Genomic DNA, 25,205 nt, shown 5'->3' on the forward strand with positions numbered 1-25,205 from the left:
TTGTGTCTCCTACCGGATACATTAGCCGGTAGGAGACGGGAATCAAATGATTAGCTTAGGAATGCGACAAAAACAAAAAAGAATCCATGGATTCAAGGCTTCATAGGGTGTGCAATTGATAGAAAATAAGTCATTTTTTGGGTGAACTCCTTTAAGTGAAGACTAGTACGAATCATCTGTGTTGCATGGTAATCATGACGTAACTGACTTAATGTGCAGTTTTGCAGTCCTGTGCAAATGACCCGATTGATATAAAATTTGCTCATGGCTACACCTGGCTGTCCTATAGATCCTTTTATACAAGGCATGTTGCTCAAGGTGCTTCAAAGAAATAAAAAATACGAAACAAATATTTGAGTCTTTATCATATATAAATAGCACTATAGGGTGGGGGGTATGAAACCTAGTAGAGTAACGGGAGGGGGAGAGGGGTTGGTGCACCATTGTAAACTAATATTTGCCTGTTATTGCCTGTTTTAAATTAAATCAGACCACCATCACTTGATTTTCTCAATTTACTTTAATCGATTATAAAGATTCAGATGCAATAAAAAAAGGTTTTGATACATTCTGTATTAAAATTCACTCATTAAATATATTATAGACCTATACAGAGTGCATCCTCCAAATCTTCATGTTTATTTCATGTAAACTGTAGAGTGTAGCTTTAATCATGGATTAAAGTTCTCAGTCACCATGATTGATTTAATTTCACTCATTTAGATCCCATAGAGAGGACAGCATGTCTTTCTAAGGCTTGTAACTTTAATACTGTTGCTCTGCACCATGTGACTGGAAAAGTCAAGCCCTACACTAATAATAGATCATTTATTTTTAATAATACATATTTCATTGAATTGTTCAAACTAGCAATAGAATACATGTTAATCATATTCCATAAAATCCCAATGGTCTTGTATATTTCATATAAGAAAAGGTTAAAGCCTCAATCTGCAATTTCATCAACTGGTTGGCCATAATTAACAGCAGGAACATAAGTTTGGAACAATAATATCAAAACGTCATCATTTTACATATTGTGGTAAATGTTTAGGAAACGGTGTGTAAGTGCTTTTTCACAAATTGCAGACTGGGACTTGGCTTAACAAAAATGTCTTTATCCTCATCCAACTGTTTCTGGATGAGCCGCAAACTGATGCAATTGTAATGACACTGTGTACTTATGTATGTACAGTATGTCACTGCCTGCAAATTCCTCCACCTTGGGTGCTGAAGTGCTTATCTATGCATAACTATAGGTTGCCTTGTTGGTATTATGCTTTGTGGTTTAGTTAATTATGTGTTAGTAGGAAGTGAGGGGACAATTAGCATGTGCACATCCATCACATTAGTGCCTGTTAGACCAGGTACAAGTAGACGCTGCCCATCAGAGAGTTGTGAAAAGAAAGTAAAAGAATCATTGTTAGAAATGGTGCCATCAATGTCAAGTCCTTGTGCTTGTGCTTCTTCCCACAACCCTCCATCGGTGACGGCCCCTGCTGCCTCAGTGGGTCCATCCTGGCCATCAGTTCCACCACTCAGGAATACAGGACCCTTCGGTGGGAGTTCCATGCCCCTGAACTCCAGCCCCACTCGCAGAGCCAGCTCCTGGTTACGCCCACCCCGCCCTTTGCCTTTTAGCTCAACAGTAGGCTCGCCCCCCGCCAACACGCATGTAGCACCCCAGCCTTCTGTACGCCCTTCATCCAGGACGCGCATCACACGGTGCAGGTCCCAGCTCTGTACGCCAACCTCAGGCCCCAACTTTAACACTTCAGCAACAAGTTCAGGAGGAGGCGCGTGCTGAGAAGAGGCAAACCGCCCCAGTAGGCCGTACAGGCGGGACACTGCCCTTACATCTCCACAGACTCCTGGTGAAAGTACAACAGGACGGAAACCTAATTCTATCGCACGGCGGCCTGCACACTGAAGAGCAATGCTATTGGAGCCGATCACAGCATTGAGAACATGCCCGCCGCTGTCCGATTGCTCCTTTCTCTCTTGGCCCCGTGGACTTGCCCTTCCAAGGACTTCCTTTACAGAGTCCGGGAGAGAGGGGGAGACCTTGTAACGTTCAAGGATCGACCAGACGTCCTCTGAACACACCTGACTCGACACTGTGGGCCCGCTGGCTATCAGGTCAAGTGGGTCTCCAATCACATCAGACAGTACAAGTGCAATGACCTGTAGAGATGATACCAGTCTGTTATTAAACTACTGGGGTTGGGATTAGTTAATTTATCAGAACAATAAAAAAGCATTAAGCATTTACCTGAGCAGGGTAAGCACAGTGTGCAAGCCCCCCACCCTTCAACAAGGACAGGGCACGGCGTACAGTGTTCAGCTCCTGAATAGTGGCACCAGCACCGGCAAGTTTACGCGTTACATCCTGTTTCTCTTGTAGGGAGATCGGTGGGATGGGTGCTGGTAGGAGCGCAGAGCCTCCACCTATGAAAAATGTCAACAACCCTGTTAGAGATTACAGTCTACATTGGAACATATGACTTTATGTAAAGTGGGAACATGACGATTACCCACTTTAAAACTGGCGTCCCTATTTTATGTGGCAATTGTCAAAAGTTGTGAATAAAAAAGAAAGAAAAGAAGTTGCAAATCTACAAGCTCACAACGCATCATTGTAACGCATTGTGATCTTGTAGATCGGCTATTTTCTCATTTTAAGTGGTTAATATAATTATATTTTTATTGTACCTGAAATGAGTACAAGTAGCAAGTCTGTTTCCGTCAGTTCACTGGCTAGCTGCTTGATGCATTCAGCTGCATTCTGGGCATCAGTATCAGGCAAGTTGTGTTTAGCTCCCTCCATTACTTTGATAGAGCTGTCATTTTTTAAAAGCATCTGTCTGAGATGGAAATGAGAAAACATATTAGGGCAACCCTGTCTCTCTGGCATAGTGGGTACAGTAGATGTTACCACTATAAGGTTTCTGCTTACTCTTTCCCGTGATGCCGTAACGTCTCCTGAATACCGCGTGGCACACTGATCACTCCTTTGACAAGGTGGTCCCCTAAAATCCTCTCCGCCTCCGCGGCCATACCCAGCACGGCTTTGCCGAATCCTACCAAGTGCAGGTTGTGTCTGAGCATGAAAGAGCGGCCATCGATAAGTATGGAGTCTTCTTTGCGCTCTATGCTCCGCCGGACCACAATGTTTGGCTGTACTGCTTCCACCGCTGCACCGAACACCTCTCGCGCCCGTGAGTCCAATGACATTCTGCAGCCTAGAGAGCTCCTCACCAGGAGAGATGAAGGCCGAAACAGGGAGAGTACACGAGCCATGAGGGACAGCTCAAGAGGTTGTTACAGGAAGCACCTGAGGAATGAGAAATCCATATTGTACATAATAAATAAAACAATTAAAATTATAGAAAGAAAACATCATGGAATCAACTGCTTAGCAGATGTAGCTACCCTAAAAAGATGTCCATATACGTTAATATGTGTCATGTGGATAAAAATGCTAATCAAACTAGTTTGATTAGCATAGCACATTTCACTCTAAAATAATAACATTTAAGCCTGTGATGGTTGCCTACCTTTGCAAAGGGTTAGGAAACAGAGATATGTGCGCAGCGCTGAGATAATCTCCCTCAACAGTAAGATAGTGTGGTAAATGTGGCCAGAGGCTGACTGGACTTGATGTGTACCCTCTGTGTAATGATTGACTCAGTTTGACCAGAGGGCAAAACATTGCCCAACTGTGCATTTTTGTGTTTTCACATGGTTCTGTTTTTCAGATCTAGGTCTTCATAAAGCAAGGCTCGGTTAACTGTTCAATATTGGCAGATTACAGGAAGTTTAAATGTTCAAGTGCATCTAAATTAAGAAGTGTGAGACTGACTTTGGTGACACTGTGGACTGGGGCAGACATGCCTATTTCCCCTCAGCCCTGTTCCTTCAGTTTAAGTTTAGGCTTGGGGTTAGGGATTTTAGCTTTGATGGAACACAGGGCTGGGGGAATTCATACGCCACACGTTTAGATCGATTTATTTAATTTAACAGTTTTCAAAATAGTACTACTGTGGTACGATTATACAATGATGCTAAAAGGATAAAACAAAAAGCCCTAAGGCCTTGTTTCCATTGTGGTCCTGTCACTCCTGTGTATTCAATTCATCAAGACATTGTTGGTGTTTTAGAAGACTTTTCTAGGACCACTTACAAATTGAAGACAGGTGCTCTTATGGCGTTTTATGTAGGCCTATGGCCAAATATAACGCCCCTAAACAAACCAATATGCAAGTTTGAAGAAGAAAAAAATTTCAAAGTATTTTGAGAGCAAAACCTGTTCACATGAACTGACTGACTTACTTTACATTTGCCTCTAAATGTTATGAAATCTATACAGCGGTAGCTGATATAAACGGACTGACCGATATTCTGGTTGTGGATGTAGGCTACAGTAATGCACTACCTTAACTACTGTAAATCATGTACTAGCCTTGGATCAAGACTATCATAGATGTATTTTGTCGAGTCTGACTTTTACTTTCAAGATATGAAAATGTCAAATAAATAATATACGATAGTCTTAAGCAAGGCTAATCATGTACGGGGATATCATTTTAAATAAGCCAAGTGCTTTTATGAGCAATCCAGTTTAGAAGACCTTGTATTGTGAATTGTAATTCCATGTACTGTGTCCATGTCTTTCTAAATAAAGTATTCAATCAATCAATCACTAGCCCTGATACATGACTGTCATGAGAGATGACCGTCTTGGATCCATGGATAAGTAGATCCACATAAAATGACCTTAGTTTGCAAACATGCACCACAGCAGCACAACTGCTATCCAAAGCAACACACTGCAACAAATGTCATGTGAAATCACCATGCATGTCGGGCGCAACTCGATCCATCGATCCCTGCGAAGACCATGTGAATTTACATTAAAATCACAAAATACAGACTGTAAAAAGAGTCAAATCAAAGGAGATCTTTGGTAAAACTTTTCCAATCGATCCCGATTGATGACGGAAGTAGATTCTGTCGCGAGAGTGGGATTTGGAGTGGATAAATAATGTCAACATGTTGCAATGTGAAGCTGTTCCAGTAGGCACAGTCCAGTAGGTGGCGGTAGAGCAAGGTTTATGGATGCCAACCGCCATAATAAAACTCAACAATAACTCAAAAAATAAGAAAACTGCAAGAACTGTCTATTTCTGTTCACTTTTCAATGTTTTTTTTTCTCCTACCCTTTGGCTCCAATGTTGGATTATCTGTATCAATTTCTTCTTTGTTTGTGTTTGTATGTCTTTATTGCCAGTGGTGTAACTAAGTACATTTACTCAAGTACTGTACTTTACTGGAGTATTTCCAATTTTCAGTACTTCTACTTCTACTTCTACTCCACTACATCGCAGAGGCAAATATTGCTTTTTACTCCACTACAATTATTTGTAAACTTTTAGTTACCAGTTACTTTGTAGATTTTGATTAATATTACAAAACATATCCACTTCATTCCGGCCATTTGAAAATAGCCGATCTACAAGCTCGCTTTGCGACGCGTTGTGAGCTTATAGATCTGCTATTTTCAAAAGATTTTTATACATTTTGAACACTTGTGAAATTACATTCTGCATATGAGTACTTTTGGTACTTTAAAGTACATTTTGATACCAATACTTTTGTACTTTTACTCCAGTAATTTAATTTAATACGGGACTGGTAACAGAGTATATCTACATTGCAGTATTGATAATGTTTACTTAACTACAAAATGTGAGTACTTCTAATCTTCCACCACTGAATTTGCAATAATAAAACTCAACAGAATAATTCAAACGGCATGCCAGTCCAGTAGGCGGCGATATCTGCGCGGCTCACATCCGCAACCCGCCAACAAAACGTATCGAAGAGGAAGAAGGTCGGATATGCGCGTTACCAAATGTTGCAGAAAGGCGGTGCTTTTCTTTTTGTGTTTTATTATCCCGTACAACCAACAGGCGGGCTTTCTTTACAGTCTTCAAACTGGCAAATAACTAACATAAGATACATGTAGTTGCAGCACCACCTTTTATTTCTACAAATAATACTAATAAGTGTGTAAAAAAATCAATTTAACGCAGCGACGGAGTGCAGCAGTGGGTGCTGGACGGTAACCGGAAGACTCGCCCCAAAACACGCTCGCCCCCATTTTCTTCGCAGACCAGTGGTTTAAAGTTTTTGTTTTGCTGTGGATGAGGTTAGAAATAAGGTTAGGGTTAGCCATAGTTTCACTGAGGTTACGTTTAGGTGTACGTTTAGGTTCGGGCATAGTTGACTGAGGTTACGTTTGGGAATACCAGGTGAATACCGCCGGATTTGCCCCGGGGCGACCTTGTTTTGGGGCGAGCGTTTTGGTATTCGGCTGCGCCCCCCCCCCTACCTCACCACAGCAGGCCAACATGAAGCTGACGGACAATGTGCTGCGGAGCTTCAGGGTGGCGAAGGTTTTCCGCGAGAATTCCGACAAAATCAACTGCTTCGACTTCAGCTCGAACGGCGAAACCATCATATCCAGCAGCGACGACGACTCCCTGGTCTTATACGACTGCCAGGAGGGAAAGTGAGAACGAATTTTAACATTCTAAAAAAATATTGTCACCGCATTCACGGTTTGGCTAGCTATCCAGAGTTGCCATGTCGGCTTATTATAAGCAACTCTGGGGCTTCTTTTTCTGTAAAGTTGCTTGTAATAATTGGTCGTTGACAGGGTTGCGTTTTTTGGGGGGATAGTTTTTATAGTGTATTTGTTTATCTAGGCTTGCTTAATTTTTTTTCAAATAGCCGATGCATAGGTTTAAATTTGCTTCTTTTGGGATTGTTTTCCTAGACCTGATTGTTTTCTTCTCTCACAAAACCTGGCAACACTGCCCATCGTCCTCGTCATGAGATTCGTTTTTATCGCCTTTCCCTCCCAAAAGGACAGATCTACCAGCTATAAACGCGTTGCAGTGCGCCGCGTTGATAGGTTTTAGATCTGTTTCTTTTCTTTTTTTTCGGCTAAAGCTCGGTGACATCGCACGGGCTCCAGTTTTGCAGTGAGGCCCTCTGTACGCCGCAGAGGCCCCGGTCTTGCGTTACATTTCAGCCCGCCGTTGGCGATAGCGAGCCCCCGCTGTGTTCTACCTGATCCCCGCGGCTTGGATGGAAAGATCATCGCCGTATGCCCTGGTCTTCAACTTCATGTGATTTGAGGATTACAGTTAATGTTAACACTTTAGCTGCAGTTTTTAATTCAAGTAATGGTTTTTATCTTATGAAAGGAAGTTTTGGCTTGCCTTCATTCTGTATCATTTTTGATAATGAATTTGGATTTGAACGCCACTGCAACTCCATGTATGTGCAAATCTGCTGGTAGAATGTAATATTTTCAAATGTAATGCATTGAAATGCATTCACTTCCTCTTCTCTTAACCAAATCTAATCTTCTGCAGGCCCAAACGAACCCTCTACAGTAAAAAGTATGGAGTGGATCTCATCAGATACACACATGCAGCAAACACAGTGGTCTACAGCTCGAACAAAATCGATGGTATGTTGTATTGATTAATTATATTACCATGCCGTTTTTGTAGCATCGATGTATATGATAAATTATGATTTTGTGCCAAAGATGCTTATGTGACTTTTTAACCTCTTGAACCCCAGCATCTCCATTCTGGGAGGAACATTAGCCGATTGCGTTGTGAGCTTTTAGATTTGCTATTTTTGGTGAATGTCTTTTGTGTAGATGGGGGGGGGGGAGAGACCAAGTACAGTGCAACTCAAGTTCGTTTTACTATGACTAGAGGGTTTAAGTGGTTACGTTTGGAACTGTACAAACCATGGACCAGTGTGGTGACCTTACACAAGATGCTGCCGATACCCAGGACCCCTGAGGACTTCTGCTTTGGACATGCTGCTCACCTTGGTCTGAGGTAGTTGTTTGTACAGTTTGAGGGTCTGTGATTCTGCCCCATACAGGAGCTAACTGTACAAGTGACTGCCTTGCCCAGGGCTGAGTTCACTCCTCTGACCTGCCCAGAACCTGTTAAGAATATTTTGGACACCAGTTCAGTTTTGTGTGTCATGTACAATTTTTATAATGATTTAAAGTTTCCATAATTCTGTCCTTTCCTAAACTCTGTTATTGTGATTCTTCAAGACACTATCCGGTACCTGTCACTGCACGACAACAAATACATCCGCTATTTTCCTGGGCATAACAAAAGGTAAGGAGTGAAGTATTTAATTAACCCATTACGTGATGTTTATAGTTCATCCTGGTTATATGCTAAAGCATAATGTATACTATGCCACTCGCTGAAAATGTATATTGACACAGTCATGCAAAGAAGTATAAATTAGGTTTAACAGTTTGTTTGTGTTCATTTGTCTAGAGTCACATCACTGTCCATGTCTCCTGTGGATGACACGTTTATCTCCGGCTCATTAGATAAAACCATCAGGCTATGGGATCTTAGGTCTCCCAACTGTCAGGCAAGTTCCTCATTTTCCGTCCATTGCATTCTAGAGTGATTACCAGTTATCTCTGAATGGTTCATCAGTGAACATAAGCATCTTGTCTAAAGCTGTACTCTCTCATTGCCACTTTCAGGGTCTGATGCACCTACAGGGGAAACCGGTGTGCTCGTTTGATCCAGAGGGTCTCATTTTTGCAGCTGGAATAAATTCAGAAATGGTTAAACTTTATGACCTGCGGTCTTTTGACAAGGTGAGAAAGGAAGGATTTGTGACCACAGCGATTGTCATTTTAGCCATATCCTGGCTTTAAGGACGAGTCAGTTTTGTTTGTATAAGCCTTCAGCGTTCTTAACCCCCAAAAAGATTTTTCTCCCCATCATTTACTCACTCCGTGTGCCTTGAATACAAGGAGATTTTTTGTTTGTATCACATTCCTTTACAGTGAATGAAGAATCCAAAAACAGAATAGAGTTGAAAAAGAGAGCTCTGGAAAAGATGGGGAACCAGGATTAACCACAGTAAAACTTTATCAAAAGTCAATTTATAAACTCCAAAACTACTTGTTGTTATCCCAAGTGCTTGTCACAGGGTCCCCACGGTCATGAAATTCCTGGAAATATTTTGAAATAAAAATTTCAAAAATCCAGTACTGGAAAAGGTTTGGAATTGATCAAAGGTCCTGGAATTTATCAAGGGTCCTGGAAAAATATTTGGCTATGCATTGTTTTTGGCTCTTGATTTTTTTTAATACAAAACATTTTCATAAACATGTATAATATTACCGTACACAAAATATGTAACATAAGTAGTTTTTCGCCGAACGGGCTGTGTAACACCCCATCCGCACTAACAGCGATGCGACGTGATGCGAAGCGAGCGGGCGATGAAATCTCATTAAAATACATGTTTTTGAATGAGACCGTCCTGACCTACCGCGAGCGACAACGAACCGTGCAACGACGTCGTCCACCCCTCCTATTTTCGCTCGCAGGGTCACTATGCCCTAATTTTGCACGAAATGTTGAATGAAATTGTACTATTTTATATTCTATGCTTTATTTTTGCTACATTGCCTATCTTTGGGCATTGTACATAGGAGTAAGAGACACATTATTGCGCTGAATGATTGTTTTATAGGCCTGGAAATTGGGCTAAATATTCTGGAAAAGTTTTGGAAAAGTTTTGGAAATTAATTGCTAAAAATGTGTGGGGACCCTGTTGTCATATACTCAGTACTTCAGAAACATTGGTTTTAAGCTGAAAAATATATTTAATTTTGAACTACTTCCGGTGTAATCTGTCAAGTGCAGGAGCGAGCAAAGCGCCTGGGCATGTGTGTTGTTCCTGCATAAGAGGATTTAGCCTGGAAGTGTTTTAAACAAAGTTTCTGAGAAAAAGCAATGTTTAGTAAAGAGGACATGAACTGGATACAGGACACTTGGAATTACACAGTGAGCATTGGTTTAGAGTGTAACTTTGGATAAAGTGTTGACGTTAATCTTGGACCCCTATTTTATCCGGTTCTCTTCTTTTTCATCTCTCTTTGTTTTTGGATTCTTCATTCACTGTAAAGGATTGTTACACATACAAACACATTCTCCTTGTATTCAAGCCATCACAGGGTGAAAGTAATTTGGGGGAGCACTCCTTTAATCACAGCCACAGTCTGAATGGGCTTAACAAGCCCACATTTAACATGGGGAAACAAATTGTTTTATGCTACTGACTGAGCTAATGTGACATACATTTCTTGTTTGCAGGGTCCCTTTGCAACCTTTAAGCTCCAGTACGATCGCACGTGTGAGTGGACAGGACTTAAGTTCAGCAATGATGGAAAACTCATTCTTCTGGCTACCAACGGGGGAGCCCTTCGCCTCTTAGATGCTTTCAAGGGCGCTGTGTTACATTCCTTTGGGGTAAGAGATCACTCGCATTCATAGCGACACATAAAACCTCAACAGGGAGTGGAAAGATATGTTATTTGAGGCAAAGACTTATAGTTGCATACAAGCTAAATCAAGTTGTTTTGACAGCCTGTAAAATCTAGATTCAAGAGTCAAAGACTATTTGATGTATACATGTATGAGCATGTGTGAGCAGTTAAGGTATTGCAATAGCCTAATAAGTGTCATCATGAATGACCTTATAATATGACCTTGTATATGACCTTGCACCTTCCCTGAGACTAAGGGCATACAGAATTAGTCATCAATTCTAAACTTATGCCATTATTGCTCAGCTCACAATTCTGCTTTGATGCTTTGTTTCCCTCAGGGCTACAATAACACCAAAGGTGTAACACTAGAAGCATCATTCACCCCTGATTCTCAGTTTTTAATGATTGGTAAGTCAAATTTAAGTTATACGTCTGCCCATAGGCTTTTCACATAGTCTTACAGCACAAATTGTGTCAACTTAAGTGCAAGAAATTTTAAATAAAAACAAGATGTACAGGTTTTTATTGAAAATGTGCGCTTGGTTGAAACTATTTAAGCACTGAATCATTTTGTTTGTAATGTATTTGCTAGCACTGTCTAAACTATATTTTGAAAAATTGCTACATAAACAATGTATTATAATAAATGGGATGAACTACAGATTCTTACACCTGAGGGAGACGCCTTACCGATTTGAGAAATTCTATTGCATATCTGCTATTAATCTGTAGTAAAGAAGAAAAACATTTCTTATGATTGTGATTGTGTGGCATAGGCCTACAAGTTTGAGCTGAAACCTTTTGTTAGTAATATTCGTTAAAAAATTAAAACCTAATGACTCAGAATCAAGCTATTATGAATGCATGTTGGTAAAAATGTATTCCAGCACTGATATACTGCCAAATCTTCCAAGTGTAAAAAAACAAATAAAAAATCTCTGTTCACTGGATGATATCAATTGATTCTGTCTGTGTTTTCCAGGTTCTGAGGATGGAAAGATCCATGTTTGGAATGCGGAGAGCGGTATGAAAGTGGCTCTACTGGATGGGAAGCACACAGGGCCCGTCACCTGCTTACAGTTCAACCCCAAGTTCATGACATTTGCAAGTGCCTGTTCAAACATGGTGAGCCAATATTATAGAGGCCATGCATGCACACACATACCCATGCTGTATTGATCTAATGGGACTTGAACTTGCACGACTCGTACAAACCTAACAGCACTCTCTCGTCCTCTGCAGGCATTCTGGCTCCCGACCATTGATGACTGATGACGACAATGCAAAGAAAACGGCCCAGTAGGGGTCCCAGACCAGCTGTTTGATTTTCACATAAATGTCTCATGTTCATTTTTTTGTTTATTGTAAATAAGTGCAGAAATTAATTGTCATTTTTCAACTTTTATACATTGTATTTAACATTAAATATGTTTTCTTTGTAAGATACAACATACTGTATGTCTATTTGATTTATTTGTGGAATTGTGACATCTGTGCTGTGCTTTTAGAAATGCAGACCGTCCTACTACCCTACTATACCATCCTACTATCCTTCATCCATGTTTTTTGTCAGTCAATGTACTTGTAATCAGGGCTACACACACTAGAAGAGAGAAGGCAAGCAGAGAGAGAGGGCTCAACGGTGCGAACTTCTTTAGGAGTTACAGTAGATTTAAATGGATAGCAAGCAGCAGTCCCAGCAAGGCTGGGCTACACATAGCCTATATAGACTTGGTGCACCAATATTTACGTGTGTGTGGTCAATAAAGCATAGCAGATTTAATTTCAAAACGGTCTCCGTTGTGTTGGCAATATCCCACAGTAGCACTAAGCATCATGTAGTGATATATCGGCCAATCGGTGGACAGGGGTTTTATGGTGATTCTCATTGATTTTTCTCCTCAGCAGTGGGTTGGTATATTGATCTGGAATTGGTTGAAATGTATTTATTTGTATTCCATTTTCTTAAAGGACAACTTTGTTTTTTTTACAACCAAGGTATATGTTTTAGATTGTAATTAAAGTAAATAAAAGATGAGTGTTAAAACATTTTAATTTACTGCTTTCTATAGTTTTATTTATAGTTTTTATATATTTTCGCGATCTTTTTTACAGTGGGCGGGGGCATTCTGTCCGGTGGCTAAATATGTATTTTTTTTACACAATAACCCGGCGTTTTCTTTATTATTATTTACAGTAGCTCTTCTAGCCCCCAATAACTCACATCTGGCCATCAAAGACCACAGGATCTTTTTTTATTGTGTAGAAAAGGCATATTTAGCCACCGGACAGAATGCCCCCGCCCACTAAAAAATATCGCGGAAATTGCTAAAACTATAGAAAGCAGTAAATGAAAAAAGAAAATAGCGCTTGTCTTTTATTTACTTTAATTACAAGCTAAAATATAAACCTTGGTTGTAAAAAAACTAAGTTATCCTTTAAGTCCGCTCATATTTGGGGTGTGCACATCCCTTGGTATGGACTAGTTTATTACTGCCAAGTATCATTTGAAACTTCTGTCTGATATTTTTTTAAATAGTGAATTCAGAATGGTAAGGGTATAGAGAATGGAGTGCAAGATCTGTCTCAATCTAAAATTATCGTAATGAATTATTCCCTGCTCGTTTGTAGACACATATATTTTGTGGAATTCAAGACCAAAGTTGAGCAGTCTTGCATTGGTGATGGAGATAATTTGTCAGACTCATTCCAAATTGCAATCATTTAAATTATTTTTAAATTATTTTAAATAAGCTTGACAGTTTGATCTTGATAAAGCTCAGAGAAGTGGCTACAGTTAGGGCCATAACAAATGGGGCTTAAGTGGTTAATCTGGTTTTCAGCAGTATGGCAGCATTGGTATATCTAATACCACGCTAATCATTTTCGTAGAGATTATTGTTATATTGGTTACTTTAGAATAACTGAGAAGCAAGTAATACAAGATTTTCAGGTCGCGGCCTTAAAATCCAGTCTAGTATTGTGCTGATCATTAGAGCAATGGTCACCGAGTTGTGGCCATTTTAATGTACATTGCTGTACTGTCCCATATTTTTGCAATTTAGGTTTTTGGGTGTGACTAATGTCATGGCAGACCCCTGAACACTGTTTGTGCCAAGTTTGGTGTGGATCGGAGCAATGGGGCCCCTGGGGCCCACACATGGGCCCCTGGTGTGACTATTGTCATGGCAGATCCCTGGACTGTGTTTGTGCCAAGTTTGGTATGGATTGGAGCAGCAGTGCACCCTGGTGGCCCCTGGTGTGGCTATTGTGATGGCAGACCCCTGACCAGTGTGTGTATGCCAAGTTTGGTGCTGATCGGAGCAACAGTGCACCTCGCAAGTCTGCATGTTATGTTTGTGACGTCCATCGTTGACCCACCCTCTAGGACGTTTTTATATGATGAGTTTGAGGGAAAAATGTAGTCAATTCTTTATAATCAACTACATTGATTTGTATGAATAAACACCACTTAAGCCCTATTTTATACTAGTAGTACAACATTGTCACAAAAATAGCGGAAATAGCAGATAATAAGATCACAACGTATCGCAACACCGACCAATTACCACAATAGGGATGCCAGATTGAAAGTGGTTAACTTATTACCCACTTAAAAGTTATTTAATTATTATTTCATCAATTAGGTCGATTAAGTGTTGCACCCCTACTATAAAGATGCTCAGTAAGGTAATGACCATACCTCAGTAAGTGGTAGCTCAGTAAGTCTAGACATAAGTATCACATCACAGTGCTCTGAGCTCATTGTACCTGTCACTGGGTCAGGGGCTCAAAAGCTTGGTTTGCAGGTCAGCAACAGTTACTTCCTTCTTGCCAGCATGTGCTGGTGGGGTGGGGGTTTAGAAGGCCAATAGCCAACGCTGGATAGGCAGTGGCAGCTAAATTTGGGAAAGCGGCGATCAGGTTCCCTCTCTGTGCACATGATACTGCCCTAGTTACTAGAGCTGTGTGTCCCTTCTCAGTCACACTGTCACTCTCAAAGCGCTCACACTCACTCTCACATTCAGATCAGTGCTTAGTCACACAAGTTCTACGGACCTTCTGATTTTTTTTTACTTTTATTTATTTTTCGCATTACATCAGGCCGGACAGAATTATCTCCCCCCAAAACAAGAATCTGTGTACTTTGGACCTTCTCTCTTTTGACTGGACTCGACCTGTGGTTCTGGTCCTGTGGATCATCTGTACCCTTTAGAACCCCTCTTCCCTCCTCTGCTTCTTGACCTCCCCTGGAAAACTCACTCGGCGGCGGGAGGAACAGATTTTCTTGCTGACCCGCCATGTTTCTGGTACTGGTGGTGACGCCGGAACTGAGGGAGTTCCTGGCCAGGGCAAGAGGTGGAGCTGTGCGCCTCATCCAGGTCCTGATCCACGACGGTGAGTGACTCAGGCCTAATTTATTATGACTCAGGCCTATTCGGGCCCAGGTTGGTGGTGCTGGTGGCAATTTGCAAAAAGTACAGAGGTACAGTTATCCAATAAGGCTAAAAGGATAACACAAAAAGCCCAGAGGGCTTGTTCCCATTGTGGTCCTATGTATTCAATTCATCAAAACATAATAAAGACATACAATACTGTGTTGTCCCCTGTACAGGAATGGGCGCTACAAGATCATTTGTAGATCTTATGCTTTCTGGTCAATTTTATTTCATTTCATTTTATTTCGTTTTTGTTAAAAGGTTAAAGCTCTATATTCCGATAATAATCACTGCTGTAGAGTGTTTTTTAGTTTGGGATACCAATTTTATCCAATCGGGAGAGATAACAAAGATAGTTTATCAGCTTAAATTTCATAGTGTTCGAGTTCCATGTCCTCTCATTTCTTTGTTTTTGTTTCATCACTAAAATTGGTTCACCCCACCGTGAAAATATTTTAAAAGTATTTCCTGTTTACTAAAGAGCTGGAGAGACGGGGAGACCCCTGTTACTGAGCAAATACTCTTCTATAGCAATGATTACTATGGGAATATAGAGCTCTCAGGATTTTAGGAAGTAAGGTCATCATGTAGAAATGCTTCCATGTATGAGTGAAGTACAACTGATGAAAAACACAAGTTTCACAATCTGCTGGTCAGCTGCTGTCTCTTAACTAACTTGTTATGACTGCATGCCCAACATTCATTCAGATGCCAGCCCAGAACAGTTTGTTTGCGCAACATTGTGTTTGTGGTCTCTGAAAGTTGTTGATTCTTAACTTTCCCATATCCCAATCACAGAGATTTATGGGCTGAAATGGGATTAATAAACAGCTCTAGGATGCAACAACTCCAGACAGCCAGACACACGACATCATGAATGATGAGTATGATCTAGGGCTGCAATATCAATGATCTTCTTAGCAATGATTCTATTTATTTAATTGATTAAATTGATTTCTTATACTCTAAACTTAAGCCCTATTTAATTATTTATCATACAGCCGTGTTGTACAAACATAGTGGATAATAGCCAATCAATCTACAAGCTGATCTTTTCGATCTGCTACTTTTGGTATTTCTGATAATGTATTAATTGATTAAAATCTGTTTTATTTTTTAAAATAATTGATTAAAGTGATCAGTTTGATTAACTGTTGCACCCCTAGTGTGAACCTAATATCAGTAGACCTATGTTTAACTCTCAGTAGACCATTAGATGTACATTTGCTGTACAGGGAAATAACAACCATAACCGTCCATGTGGCAGCTGTTGTTGAGCAGTGTGACAACAGTCACACATGGGCCCTGTGCCAGCTGAGTGATCTAAATAAAATGGCAACTGAGGTACGAGGGAGGTTTCTAAACATTTGTCTGGTGATGTCATAGCTGGCATCACACCTTTCAAACTGGCATCCCTATTTTGGGAATGTCATTACAGGCTGAAAGTTTGAAAAAGTTTCCAAAATACAGGATCTACAAGCTCACATGTTGCAAGCTTGTATATTGGCTATTTAAAAAAAACTTTGAATAGGGATTAGGTGGTTAATGTAATTTGGGTAAATTGTTTTGAATATATTTAACAGGATTTTACTGTGTGGGCAGTTTGATATTGTGAAAGATTCACCTTTTTTTGGTCTCTGAAATTTCAAAATATGGCTCTTGCCTTTGATATCCAGATCTGTGTTGAGGTTATTTATGGTTAAGCCTACAGTACACAGACAGACTTGCATTGGAGTATAGCGTCAGACTGTCTCAAAGGAGATGGTATCTGTTCTGTCTTACACCCTTACTGAAGTAGGCTACTCGGGACTGTCTAGGCTATTAGGAGTGGCTTGTGTCTTGACATGGTGTTGCTGTCCAGCGACACACATGTTCATCATGCCAGCGTTAGAAAAGGAAACAAGATCATTCTGTCCTATTTCATCACTGCTCGTCGTGACATGCTGGCGTTGGTACACCACTCAGTTTTCTTTCAGCCAGTTGGCTTGCACAAACGTACCTCACTAATACCTGATTGACTGATGACTGGGAGTTTTCATGAAGTTTTAAATCTCAGGGATAATAGATAACAACTCTGTATGTGTATCTAGTAGCCTATGATTTATGTGTATAATATATGCAAGTGAAGAGCGGGAGAGACTGCCCGATGGAAAGTATGTGTCCGTGCAGAGAGATGGAATGTGTCAGGGCTCAGAATAGCTACTGCCCCCGAGTGGGTCAGGAAATCCCCCTGCACCCCACAAGGGCATCAGATGCAGGTTTCTGTGAATGTTTGTATGGAGGTTAACAGACGTCATCTTAAGCGATAGGGCCAATGATCAAACTGTTTATTACTGTTGCTAACTTTCATTATTACTTTTTTTATTTCCTTGTTGTTCTATATACAGTATGTTCTTCTTCTTCTTCTTCTTCTTCTTATTGAACCAGATAATTTCACTCTTATGTACCCAAGATGTAATCTTGAATGTTAGGTTTCTGTGTGTCAAGAATCAAGAGAATCAATAGGGGTTTATTTGTCACTCACTCATACAGTATTACAGGTACAGGCCATCAGAGCAATGCTGATGGGTTGGTATGGAGGCTAATAGTGATGATAATGAAATCCAGTCAGTGGGCCACCAGTGCTAAGAGAAAATCAAGCACTTTCAGTGACAGCACTTGAATCTGTCAATCTTGGTTTAACTCATGAATAACTTTAGACCATAGTTGACCTTTGCCTTCCAAAGAGCTACAGATCTGACCTGATGAATTCTTAATTGAAGTGTCGAGACTGATCCAGGCTAAGCGCCGCCACTAAATACGAGAGGAAGTGAAAGATGAGACAGCCGACGGTTCAATGAGGTGAAGAACAAGGAATGAGGGATGATGTCATTGGGATTTAATTTTTATTTTTTAACAGTTGGACAAAACTGTACTTGGATTGGTGTCCATGCATGTGCAGACAAGTCTACACCATGTATGTGTATGATTTTCTAGATTTAAAAGATTATGTTCTCAGTGTTAGAGATGAAACATGTCCTAATATTAGTGACCTCATCTACTGGTGAACTCAAACTCATTAATATCATTTATTTACTTGCTGGGTTTCTTTTCCTCTATAATTTATTTGTTAAATGATCAACTACTATAGTCCCCATCCCTGACCTCATTTGCTGTTGTCGGTTGTCGCATGACGTGTTATGAGTTTCTTTCAAGAAGGAAATCTTAAACTATAGAGCAATGGCTCTCAAATGTTCTTTATAAGTGTACCCCGCTACAATAGGTTTTCAGCTGACATCCCCTTCACCACCACACGTTTTGTGTGTCTCTTAGCATTTTTTTTCTTTCTTTTTGGCCCACCGATCTCTATTTAATTTTTAAAAATTTAGGTTTGGCTTAATATACAAAACTAACTAAGGCAAGGTCAAAAAATGATTCAGCAAGCTAGCTGGTAACTTCTTTTACGGGTGGCTGACGGTTATTAGCAATTGGTTGTATTGAAACTTTATGACATATTTTCAATGCTCTACAAACTTGTAGATCTACTAGTTTCTGCGAATGTTCCACCCAGAATATGGATGCTGGGGTTCAAGTGGTTATTCTACACAGAGGGTGAGGTATGTGATGAGTGCTGCTCTGCATTTCAGAGCAGCTGGTGCTGGGTGCATCCAGAGCGCCAGAGAAGAGCTGGGAGCAGGACTATGACCGCTTCCTGCTTCCTCTCCTGGACGACCAGGAGCCCTGTTATGTCTTCTACCGCCTCGACTCCCAGAATGCACTGGGCTACGAGTGGATCTTCATGTCATGGTCTCCTGACCAGTCTCCAGTACGTACTGTACAGATGGCTGCCGCGTGGTTACACTCTCATTCACAGCAGACCGATTCAAGCAGAACTGCCTTGTAGATATGTGCATTTTGCAATATGTCGTGGATGTCGGGTCTAAACCTTGTGTGTTGTCCAAAGCTGTTACTTTTCTGGAAAGAAAAAAGAAACCTGTGTTCCAATGGATCGAATGTAGTTATTGTTTAGTCACAAGCTCTTGTTAATACTTTTCATTGGTTAAATATTTATAAAAACCCACAGACTGACTTAACCACTTTTACATGGACGGATTAACATGGCCACATGGCCACAGGCCTTGGGCACAACCTCGCCCCATCCCCAAAAGGCAGAAAAGGTATAATATCCTACTGAAATCACAGACTTTCTGGCTTTCTTTGAAGTATCAGTTCATCAAAGTCCAACTCCCGGAAAGTTCTGATTCAATGGCCATGCAAATTTTGAATCCTAGACATTTGTTAAAAGCGTTCTCCCCACAGTTGTTTACAGAAAGCGACAGATACTGTGTTAATGCAATATTAAAGTATATACAGTAGGCATATGTCGGGAAAGGTTGACTATCATCGACAATCAATCATTGTTTTGAGAACTTCTGATGGAGGCATGTTCAGTCCAACAAATCTAATGAGAGATCTTTAGCGAATCAGTTTGTTTTGCCGACCCACTAAGTGGACGTTTCTCCATGTTGACAGTGGAGAAATGGACATTTCCTGCCTATGCCCTATACAAATAGGCTATGTCCTACTGTATGCCATTGTGTGATTTAATAGTTTAATTTACAAAAGCTGAAAACAATTTAATAATCATACCATATTCTCAATATTACATTTAGCTACTCCAGTAGTTATGATGTATTAATTTTACTCCCAAAAATTATAAAAATAACAAAGGCCCTCATTGGTTCCAGGGCCCTGGGCGTGCCCACTTTACCTGTGCATTAATCTGTCATTGCACTTTTACCCTGGCATGCCATTATAAGCACAATTCTTTGCGATCTTGTGGGTCGGCTATTTTCGTGATGCAAGGTTCCTTCCCAATGGCGATGATATACTGTATTAACATAAGCCCCTTCTGTTGGTTGCAGGTGAGACAAAAGATGCTGTATGCGGCCACCCGGGCCACAGTGAAGAAAGAATTTGGTGGTGGCCATGTGAAGGACGAGCTGTTCGGAACGGCCGAGGTCAGATCAATAATATGTTTGATGCACACATCACATCTTTACTTTCAACACTTTAAAAAAAGATTTTCAAAAACAGTGACAATAGCCAAACTACATGCTTCCAGCGCGTACCCTTGTAACGCGTTGTGAGCTTGTACATTACTTGTACATAAACTACAGCCTTTCTCTTTCAGGAAAGTTTGCATGCTGAAATTGTTCTTTTATCAATAAAAATTGTTGTTTGAAAATACCAAACCTGGTAGACAGGTTTCTCAACTGTCCACAGCCAACGTTTGAGACACAGAGCAAGTAGACAGAAATGGTACCATCTTCTATTGGAGGAAAAGGAAACTTCACCCAGCTGATCAGTTGGTTCTAATGAGCCCCCGGGGGAGCAGTTAGGGGTCATGGACACCTCAACACTTAGCTGAGACCAGGAATTTAATCAGGGACTTTAGGTTTCCCAGGCAGCCTCTCTACCCATTCACCCCTTAATGAGGACTAGTGAGGACCAATTATATGAAAATAAGATTGAACATGGGTGAAGTTCTCCTTTAAAGATAAGATTTTGAGCCTAAACTATACATTACATACGTTCAACACGAAACGACGCGTTTGAGCCTGGTCATTGTTTCATGACGTCAAACATTAGATTAAAAATGTTCCCTTTAAGCTCAATGATATAGTGACTATCAAGGTACAGCATGACCGCCCTTCCATTTTGTATCGATGACTTTGTGGAAACCCCCAGGGGCCCTTGAGGGAGTTCCAGATGGTCCCCAGATAAATAAATAAAAAGTAGCATCAACATCTGTTTAACCACTTTAACCTTACAGTATATACTGTACATCGGCAATTTGGAAATAGCCGATCTACAAACTCACCACATATTTTCAAACAAAATTGACAAATCGTGTATGTGGGGTCCCTGGCACAAAATATTTTCAGATGGGGGCCACTAGAGAGGCACTCTGTGTCCAAGCATCCCCCTGACGGCCTCTTGTTTTGACTGTCCCACTAGGAGGACATTTGTCTTGAGGGCTACCAGCATCATGTGTCGTCCTGCTCTGCTCCTGCCCCGCTCACGTTAGCCGAGCAGGAGCTCCAGCGCATCAAGATCACAGAGGTGAGTGGTCAACCTGCCACATGTACAGAGTGTTGTTGTCATTGTCGTTATTGTCTTTCAGCAAATGTCTTTCAAATATGTTTGATTAAGAACAACAGATTACAAAATGTAATATAAGTTGCACAATGTACATACTTATGAAAAAATAATAAATAAAGTCTGCAATCCCTCCCTCCCATACTGTTCAGTGATATTACATGAAATAAAGTTAAATGTTGCCATGGAAAACAAAAACGACACTTATGAAGATGATAATAGACAGTCGACCACGTTAATGCTGTCCTGTCCATCAAGCGTTACTATTCAGGTAGCAAAACTAAACAATAAAAGCCTGGAGATCGAGGCTACTATTCAGGTAACGAACGAGGGGCAGCTAACCCTTAGTAAATTGTGTCTCTTTATTTTTTAAGGAGTACCTTATTCTTTCGAGGTGAAGTGCACTAGTCATTTCATTGAGCCAATGTTTGAATGTAGGAGCCTCCTTCTTTTTCCAATGTGTGCTTCTTGAGTATTTGAACCACCCTTGTCAGTTTGATGTTTAGGCAATTCACTTTTTTTTATGGCTGCTTTTCCAGGCCAGAGTAAAGCAGGTGAGTCAATAATTGTCAATACATGTGTACTTAAAGTGAAATTCTTTGTTAAAAGGTTAACGCTCTATACCAATATACCCTGTTTCTCCAGCTCTTTACTAAACAAAAAATATATTTTCAGGTCAGGATTCCAATTTTATCCAACCAGGAGAGAGAACCCCACAAAGATAATTTATCAACTTCAATCTGATTGTGTTCCAGTTGAACCAGTTCCAATTTAGTCTGCTCATTGTTTCGTCACTTCCAATCACTTGTTTATCCTGTATCCTGTTTCTCCCTCCTGATTGGATATCATTGGTATTATGAGCTGAAAATGTATTTTCTGTTTACTACTGAAGAGGTGGAGAGAGCCCTGTTACTGAACAAACACTCTATAGCAATGATTGCTATTGGAGTACAGAGCTATTTAACACATTTTAACAAAAAAAAAACATCACTTGCACCCACTTTAATATAGTTAAACTTAAAACTCAAAGCCCTTAGCTTAGATTAGCTTAGATTAGCTTAGTGTGTGTGTGTGTGTGTGTGTGTGTGTGTGTGTGTGTGTGTGTGTGTGTGTGTGTGTGTGTGTGTGTGTGTGTGTGTGTGTGTGTGTGTGTGTGTGGGGGTGTGTGTGTGTGTGGGGGTGTGTGCGTGCGTGTGTGTGTGTGTGTGTGTCTCTCTCTTGGTATTATTTTATATAATATGTATACAATAATTCACTGTTCACTGTTTAAAATTCATTTTCTGTGTTAAACACTTTTTGTCCTCACTGAGGACAAAAAGTGTTAAACAGAGAAAATGTTTTTGGCCTGAATTGACTTGAACCGAGTGTGTATCTCTATGTGCACGCTGCCCTCTACAGGTTAAGGCAGAGATCAGTGTGGAAAGCAAGCATCAGACTCTTCAGGGGCTTGCATTTCCGCTTCAGGAAACAGCAAAAAGAGCTTTACAGCAACTCGCTCAAAAGCGCATCAACTACATTCAGTTGGTGAGTGTCCTGAACGAACACATTCACATACATACCTCTTAAAGCAGTGATTGCCCTGGCCCCGGACCCCCATAACTGGAGTTATGGGGGTCCGTGGACTAATACATACCACACTGATTTCTATGATATATATTTAGCAAATATGGCATTCTTTTATTTATTACATTTTGTTTCAGAGGTTGGACACTGAAAAAGAGACGATCGAGCTGGTCCACTCCAACCCTACAGAAACCTCTGACTTGCCCCGCAGAGTTCCTACAGACACACCCAGATACCACTTCTTCCTCTATAAACACTCCCATGAGGGAGATTACTTGGAGTCTGTTGGTACGCCCTTCGTCCCTGTTTGAGTTTACTGTCACTGTCCTCACAAAACAGTAATAACTCTGCTCTGTTTATCAACCATTGGTCCACAGACTAGTAGTGGTCCATGGTATAATTACAGAAATGTTTAAAAATGTTTTTAAAATATATATTTTTTGTGTACCTTTGTTAAAAATATGTTTATATAATATTTCATGGGCGCTCGGGTGGCGCAGTGGCAAAGTACCTGCCCACCATCGCGGAGTCTGAGGGTTCGAATCCACTGCAGTGCATATGGCTTTGTCAAGCGTCTATAAGAACACAATTGTCCCGTGTTCAAGGGAGGGAAGCCAGGCGGGGAGGGTGATATTTGTTACTACATGTACTCCTAGGGGCTGTAGGACGGGTACCTGTCAGCAGGGAGTGTTGGTTCCCAGTGGGGGCTCCTATTTGTATTAAATAGTAATACAAAAACATAAAGTTGAAATGGCTGTGCCTTCTTATATAATAAACATATACCTATATATTGTTGTTGGGAGGTGGGGTGGTCCTTGAGGATTTTTCGAAATTTGCTAGTGGTCCAGAGCTTAAAATAGCTTGAGAACCACTGCCATACTGTACCACACATTGCTAAGAATGTAGTTGGTCATGGCCAACTGCCTTCAACATTACTTCAGACACTGAGAGGCAGTTGAGGACATAACCTTTCATCTGACAGCATGCTATTACCAGGTATGCATAACTCACAGCTGAGCATGACTTTGTAATGATGTATTTCTTTCTGTCACATCTCTGTGTTTAGTGTTCATCTACTCCATGCCAGGATACAGCTGTAGCATAAAAGAGAGGATGCTCTACTCCACCTGCAAGAGTCGATTGCTGGAAGAAGTGGAGAAAGATTACAATTTGGAGGTTGCTAAAAAGGTAAAATAGATACATAGACAGATGGATGGATACATCAATTAACACTGGGGAAAAAAGCTTCTGAATAGGCCAGAGAGTGCAAAATAGAAGGTGGAAAACCACATAATGAATACAAGCGACTCGCTCGTGCTAGCAGTAGTGTTAGCACAACTGTAGCAAATGCATTTATTGTGTTATTCCCAATTTCTGGTATTCCCAACTTCTATTTAGATTGACCGATACAAAATCTAATTGTATCACTAATTTATTACAGCTTATGATCCACTAAAGGTTTCATTTGTGCATACCAGTATTCAATAAACCTCTAATATGTATGTACTGTATCTATGTACTGTATGTATTCTGAGCCTGTTGGGTTTGTTGTGAGTCAAGGGGACTGGGGTGCATCACCTCACTCTTCTGTGTGCCGATGCTGCTTTACTGTTTACTATCAACCCTTATGTCCGTATACAGTTGGAGATTGACAATGGAGATGAGCTAACAGAAGAATTCCTGTATGACGAGGTCCATCCCAAGCAACATGCCCACATACAGGCCTTTGCTAAGCCCCGTGGCCCAGCAGGAAAAAGGGGACACAAGCGACTTATCAAGGCGACAGGGGAGTCCATATAGGAAAGCTAGAGCTGGCCGCCTTCTTCTTGTCATCATGTCCACAGATTCAGACCAGCCGTGTTCTATAATCCCATGTTACTGTACAAACTGTTGCCTTTTATTAAGTGAAAGGCACATACAGTAGATGGATTTTTTGTGTAATTTTTACGTTGACTTTTCTTCACTGGTGGTTTAGCAAATGTGTTTTTGGACATTTTGAAGGTATACTACAGTAAGATTCAGGGTTGTTTTCATTTCATTAAAAAAATGTAAACAAGAAATAAGGCAATTCAAACAAATGTAGCAAATGTAGAAACAAAAATATTCAGGGTTGGTGACTGGTAGAAATGAGCCAGAATGCCCCATCAATGTGAAATTAATGTTCTTGGCTCTTCTATACTTTTATTCTATTTTGAGTTGCTATATTCGCTGTTTACAATATAGTCATCTACTCAAACATGAATAATAATTCAATTTTTCATTCTTGTGTGTTGTTCATGTCCTTCCTCCAGTAAAAGTTTTCTATCAAACTTGTTTATAAGAACAAATCAAAAATTCCTAAGTAATTCCAAATAAAATCCTAATTTATACTCTGAGTTCATAGCTACAGAATTATTACTATTACTACTACCGTGGTAACATGTGCTAGATGCAGCAAAAACTTTTACTGGCCTGTTCATTGGGAATTTTTGTACAGAATTTCTTAGCAGGAAATATAGTTGCCCCACACCTTTGGGGGCTTCGATACAGCATGGCTGGACCACCGAGCGTTCATCCCATGGAGCTTGCATAAAGTTGATCTAAAGCCCACTTTCAGCTTCTGGCCTGGCAGAGCAGCCTGTTTTTTCTTTTTTTAACAGTATAACAGTTTA

General features: G+C 40.5%; 3 protein-coding genes across 3 annotated transcripts; 2 read left to right on the forward strand and 1 right to left on the reverse strand.

Moving 5' to 3' along the window:
• Positions 1–157: 157 nt before the first annotated feature.
• Positions 158–4,991, reverse strand: glyctk (glycerate kinase). Its single transcript, XM_080423690.1, has 5 exons — positions 4,856–4,991; positions 2,957–3,334; positions 2,713–2,864; positions 2,273–2,448; positions 158–2,184 (listed from the first exon to the last, which is right to left on the reverse strand). Exons 2-5 carry the CDS (start codon positions 3,298–3,300, stop codon positions 1,297–1,299), a joined length of 1,560 nt encoding a protein of 519 aa, XP_080279816.1. The 5' UTR covers positions 3,301–3,334; positions 4,856–4,991; the 3' UTR covers positions 158–1,296.
• Positions 4,992–5,908: 917 nt separating this feature from the next.
• Positions 5,909–11,882, forward strand: wdr82 (WD repeat domain 82). Its single transcript, XM_080423364.1, has 9 exons — positions 5,909–6,574; positions 7,446–7,543; positions 8,156–8,222; positions 8,391–8,490; positions 8,609–8,725; positions 10,236–10,391; positions 10,750–10,819; positions 11,394–11,536; positions 11,654–11,882. Exons 1-9 carry the CDS (start codon positions 6,414–6,416, stop codon positions 11,681–11,683), a joined length of 942 nt encoding a protein of 313 aa, XP_080279490.1. The 5' UTR covers positions 5,909–6,413; the 3' UTR covers positions 11,684–11,882.
• A 2,530-nt stretch (positions 11,883–14,412) lies between these two features.
• Positions 14,413–24,929, forward strand: twf2 (twinfilin actin binding protein 2). The gene is made up of 8 exons (XM_080424199.1): positions 14,413–14,809; positions 18,477–18,655; positions 19,755–19,850; positions 20,851–20,955; positions 22,390–22,515; positions 22,692–22,842; positions 23,621–23,742; positions 24,196–24,929. The coding sequence occupies exons 1-8, from the start codon at positions 14,713–14,715 to the stop codon at positions 24,352–24,354; spliced, it is 1,035 nt and encodes a 344-aa protein (XP_080280325.1). The 5' UTR covers positions 14,413–14,712; the 3' UTR covers positions 24,355–24,929.
• The last annotated feature ends 276 nt before the right edge of the window (positions 24,930–25,205 follow it).

The sequence above is a fragment of the Gymnoscopelus braueri genome (assembly GCF_963280865.1).
Source record: "Gymnoscopelus braueri genome assembly, chromosome: 3".
Classification (NCBI taxonomy): Eukaryota; Metazoa; Chordata; class Actinopteri; order Myctophiformes; family Myctophidae; genus Gymnoscopelus; species Gymnoscopelus braueri.

What these genes read in the sequence shown, in the direction of transcription:
- glyctk (XM_080423690.1), bottom strand. Translation starts at nt 3,300, where the DNA reads ATGGCTCGTGTACTCTCCCTGTTTCGGCCTTCATCTCTCCTGGTGAGG. An exon ending in TTACGGCATCACGGGAAAGA is followed by an intron (nt 2,865 to 2,956) that starts GTAAGCAGAAAC and finishes TTTCCATCTCAG; the next exon opens with ACAGATGCTTTTAAAAAATG. An exon ending in GCTACTTGTACTCATTTCAG is followed by an intron (nt 2,449 to 2,712) that starts GTACAATAAAAA and finishes CATTTTTCATAG; the next exon opens with GTGGAGGCTCTGCGCTCCTA.
- wdr82 (XM_080423364.1), top strand. Translation starts at nt 6,414, where the DNA reads ATGAAGCTGACGGACAATGTGCTGCGGAGCTTCAGGGTGGCGAAGGTT. An exon ending in CAGCTCGAACAAAATCGATG is followed by an intron (nt 7,544 to 8,155) that starts GTATGTTGTATT and finishes TGATTCTTCAAG; the next exon opens with ACACTATCCGGTACCTGTCA. An exon ending in CAAGTGCCTGTTCAAACATG is followed by an intron (nt 11,537 to 11,653) that starts GTGAGCCAATAT and finishes CGTCCTCTGCAG; the next exon opens with GCATTCTGGCTCCCGACCAT.
- twf2 (XM_080424199.1), top strand. Translation starts at nt 14,713, where the DNA reads ATGTTTCTGGTACTGGTGGTGACGCCGGAACTGAGGGAGTTCCTGGCC. An exon ending in AGCTGTTCGGAACGGCCGAG is followed by an intron (nt 19,851 to 20,850) that starts GTCAGATCAATA and finishes CTGTCCCACTAG; the next exon opens with GAGGACATTTGTCTTGAGGG. An exon ending in AGATTACTTGGAGTCTGTTG is followed by an intron (nt 22,843 to 23,620) that starts GTACGCCCTTCG and finishes CTCTGTGTTTAG; the next exon opens with TGTTCATCTACTCCATGCCA.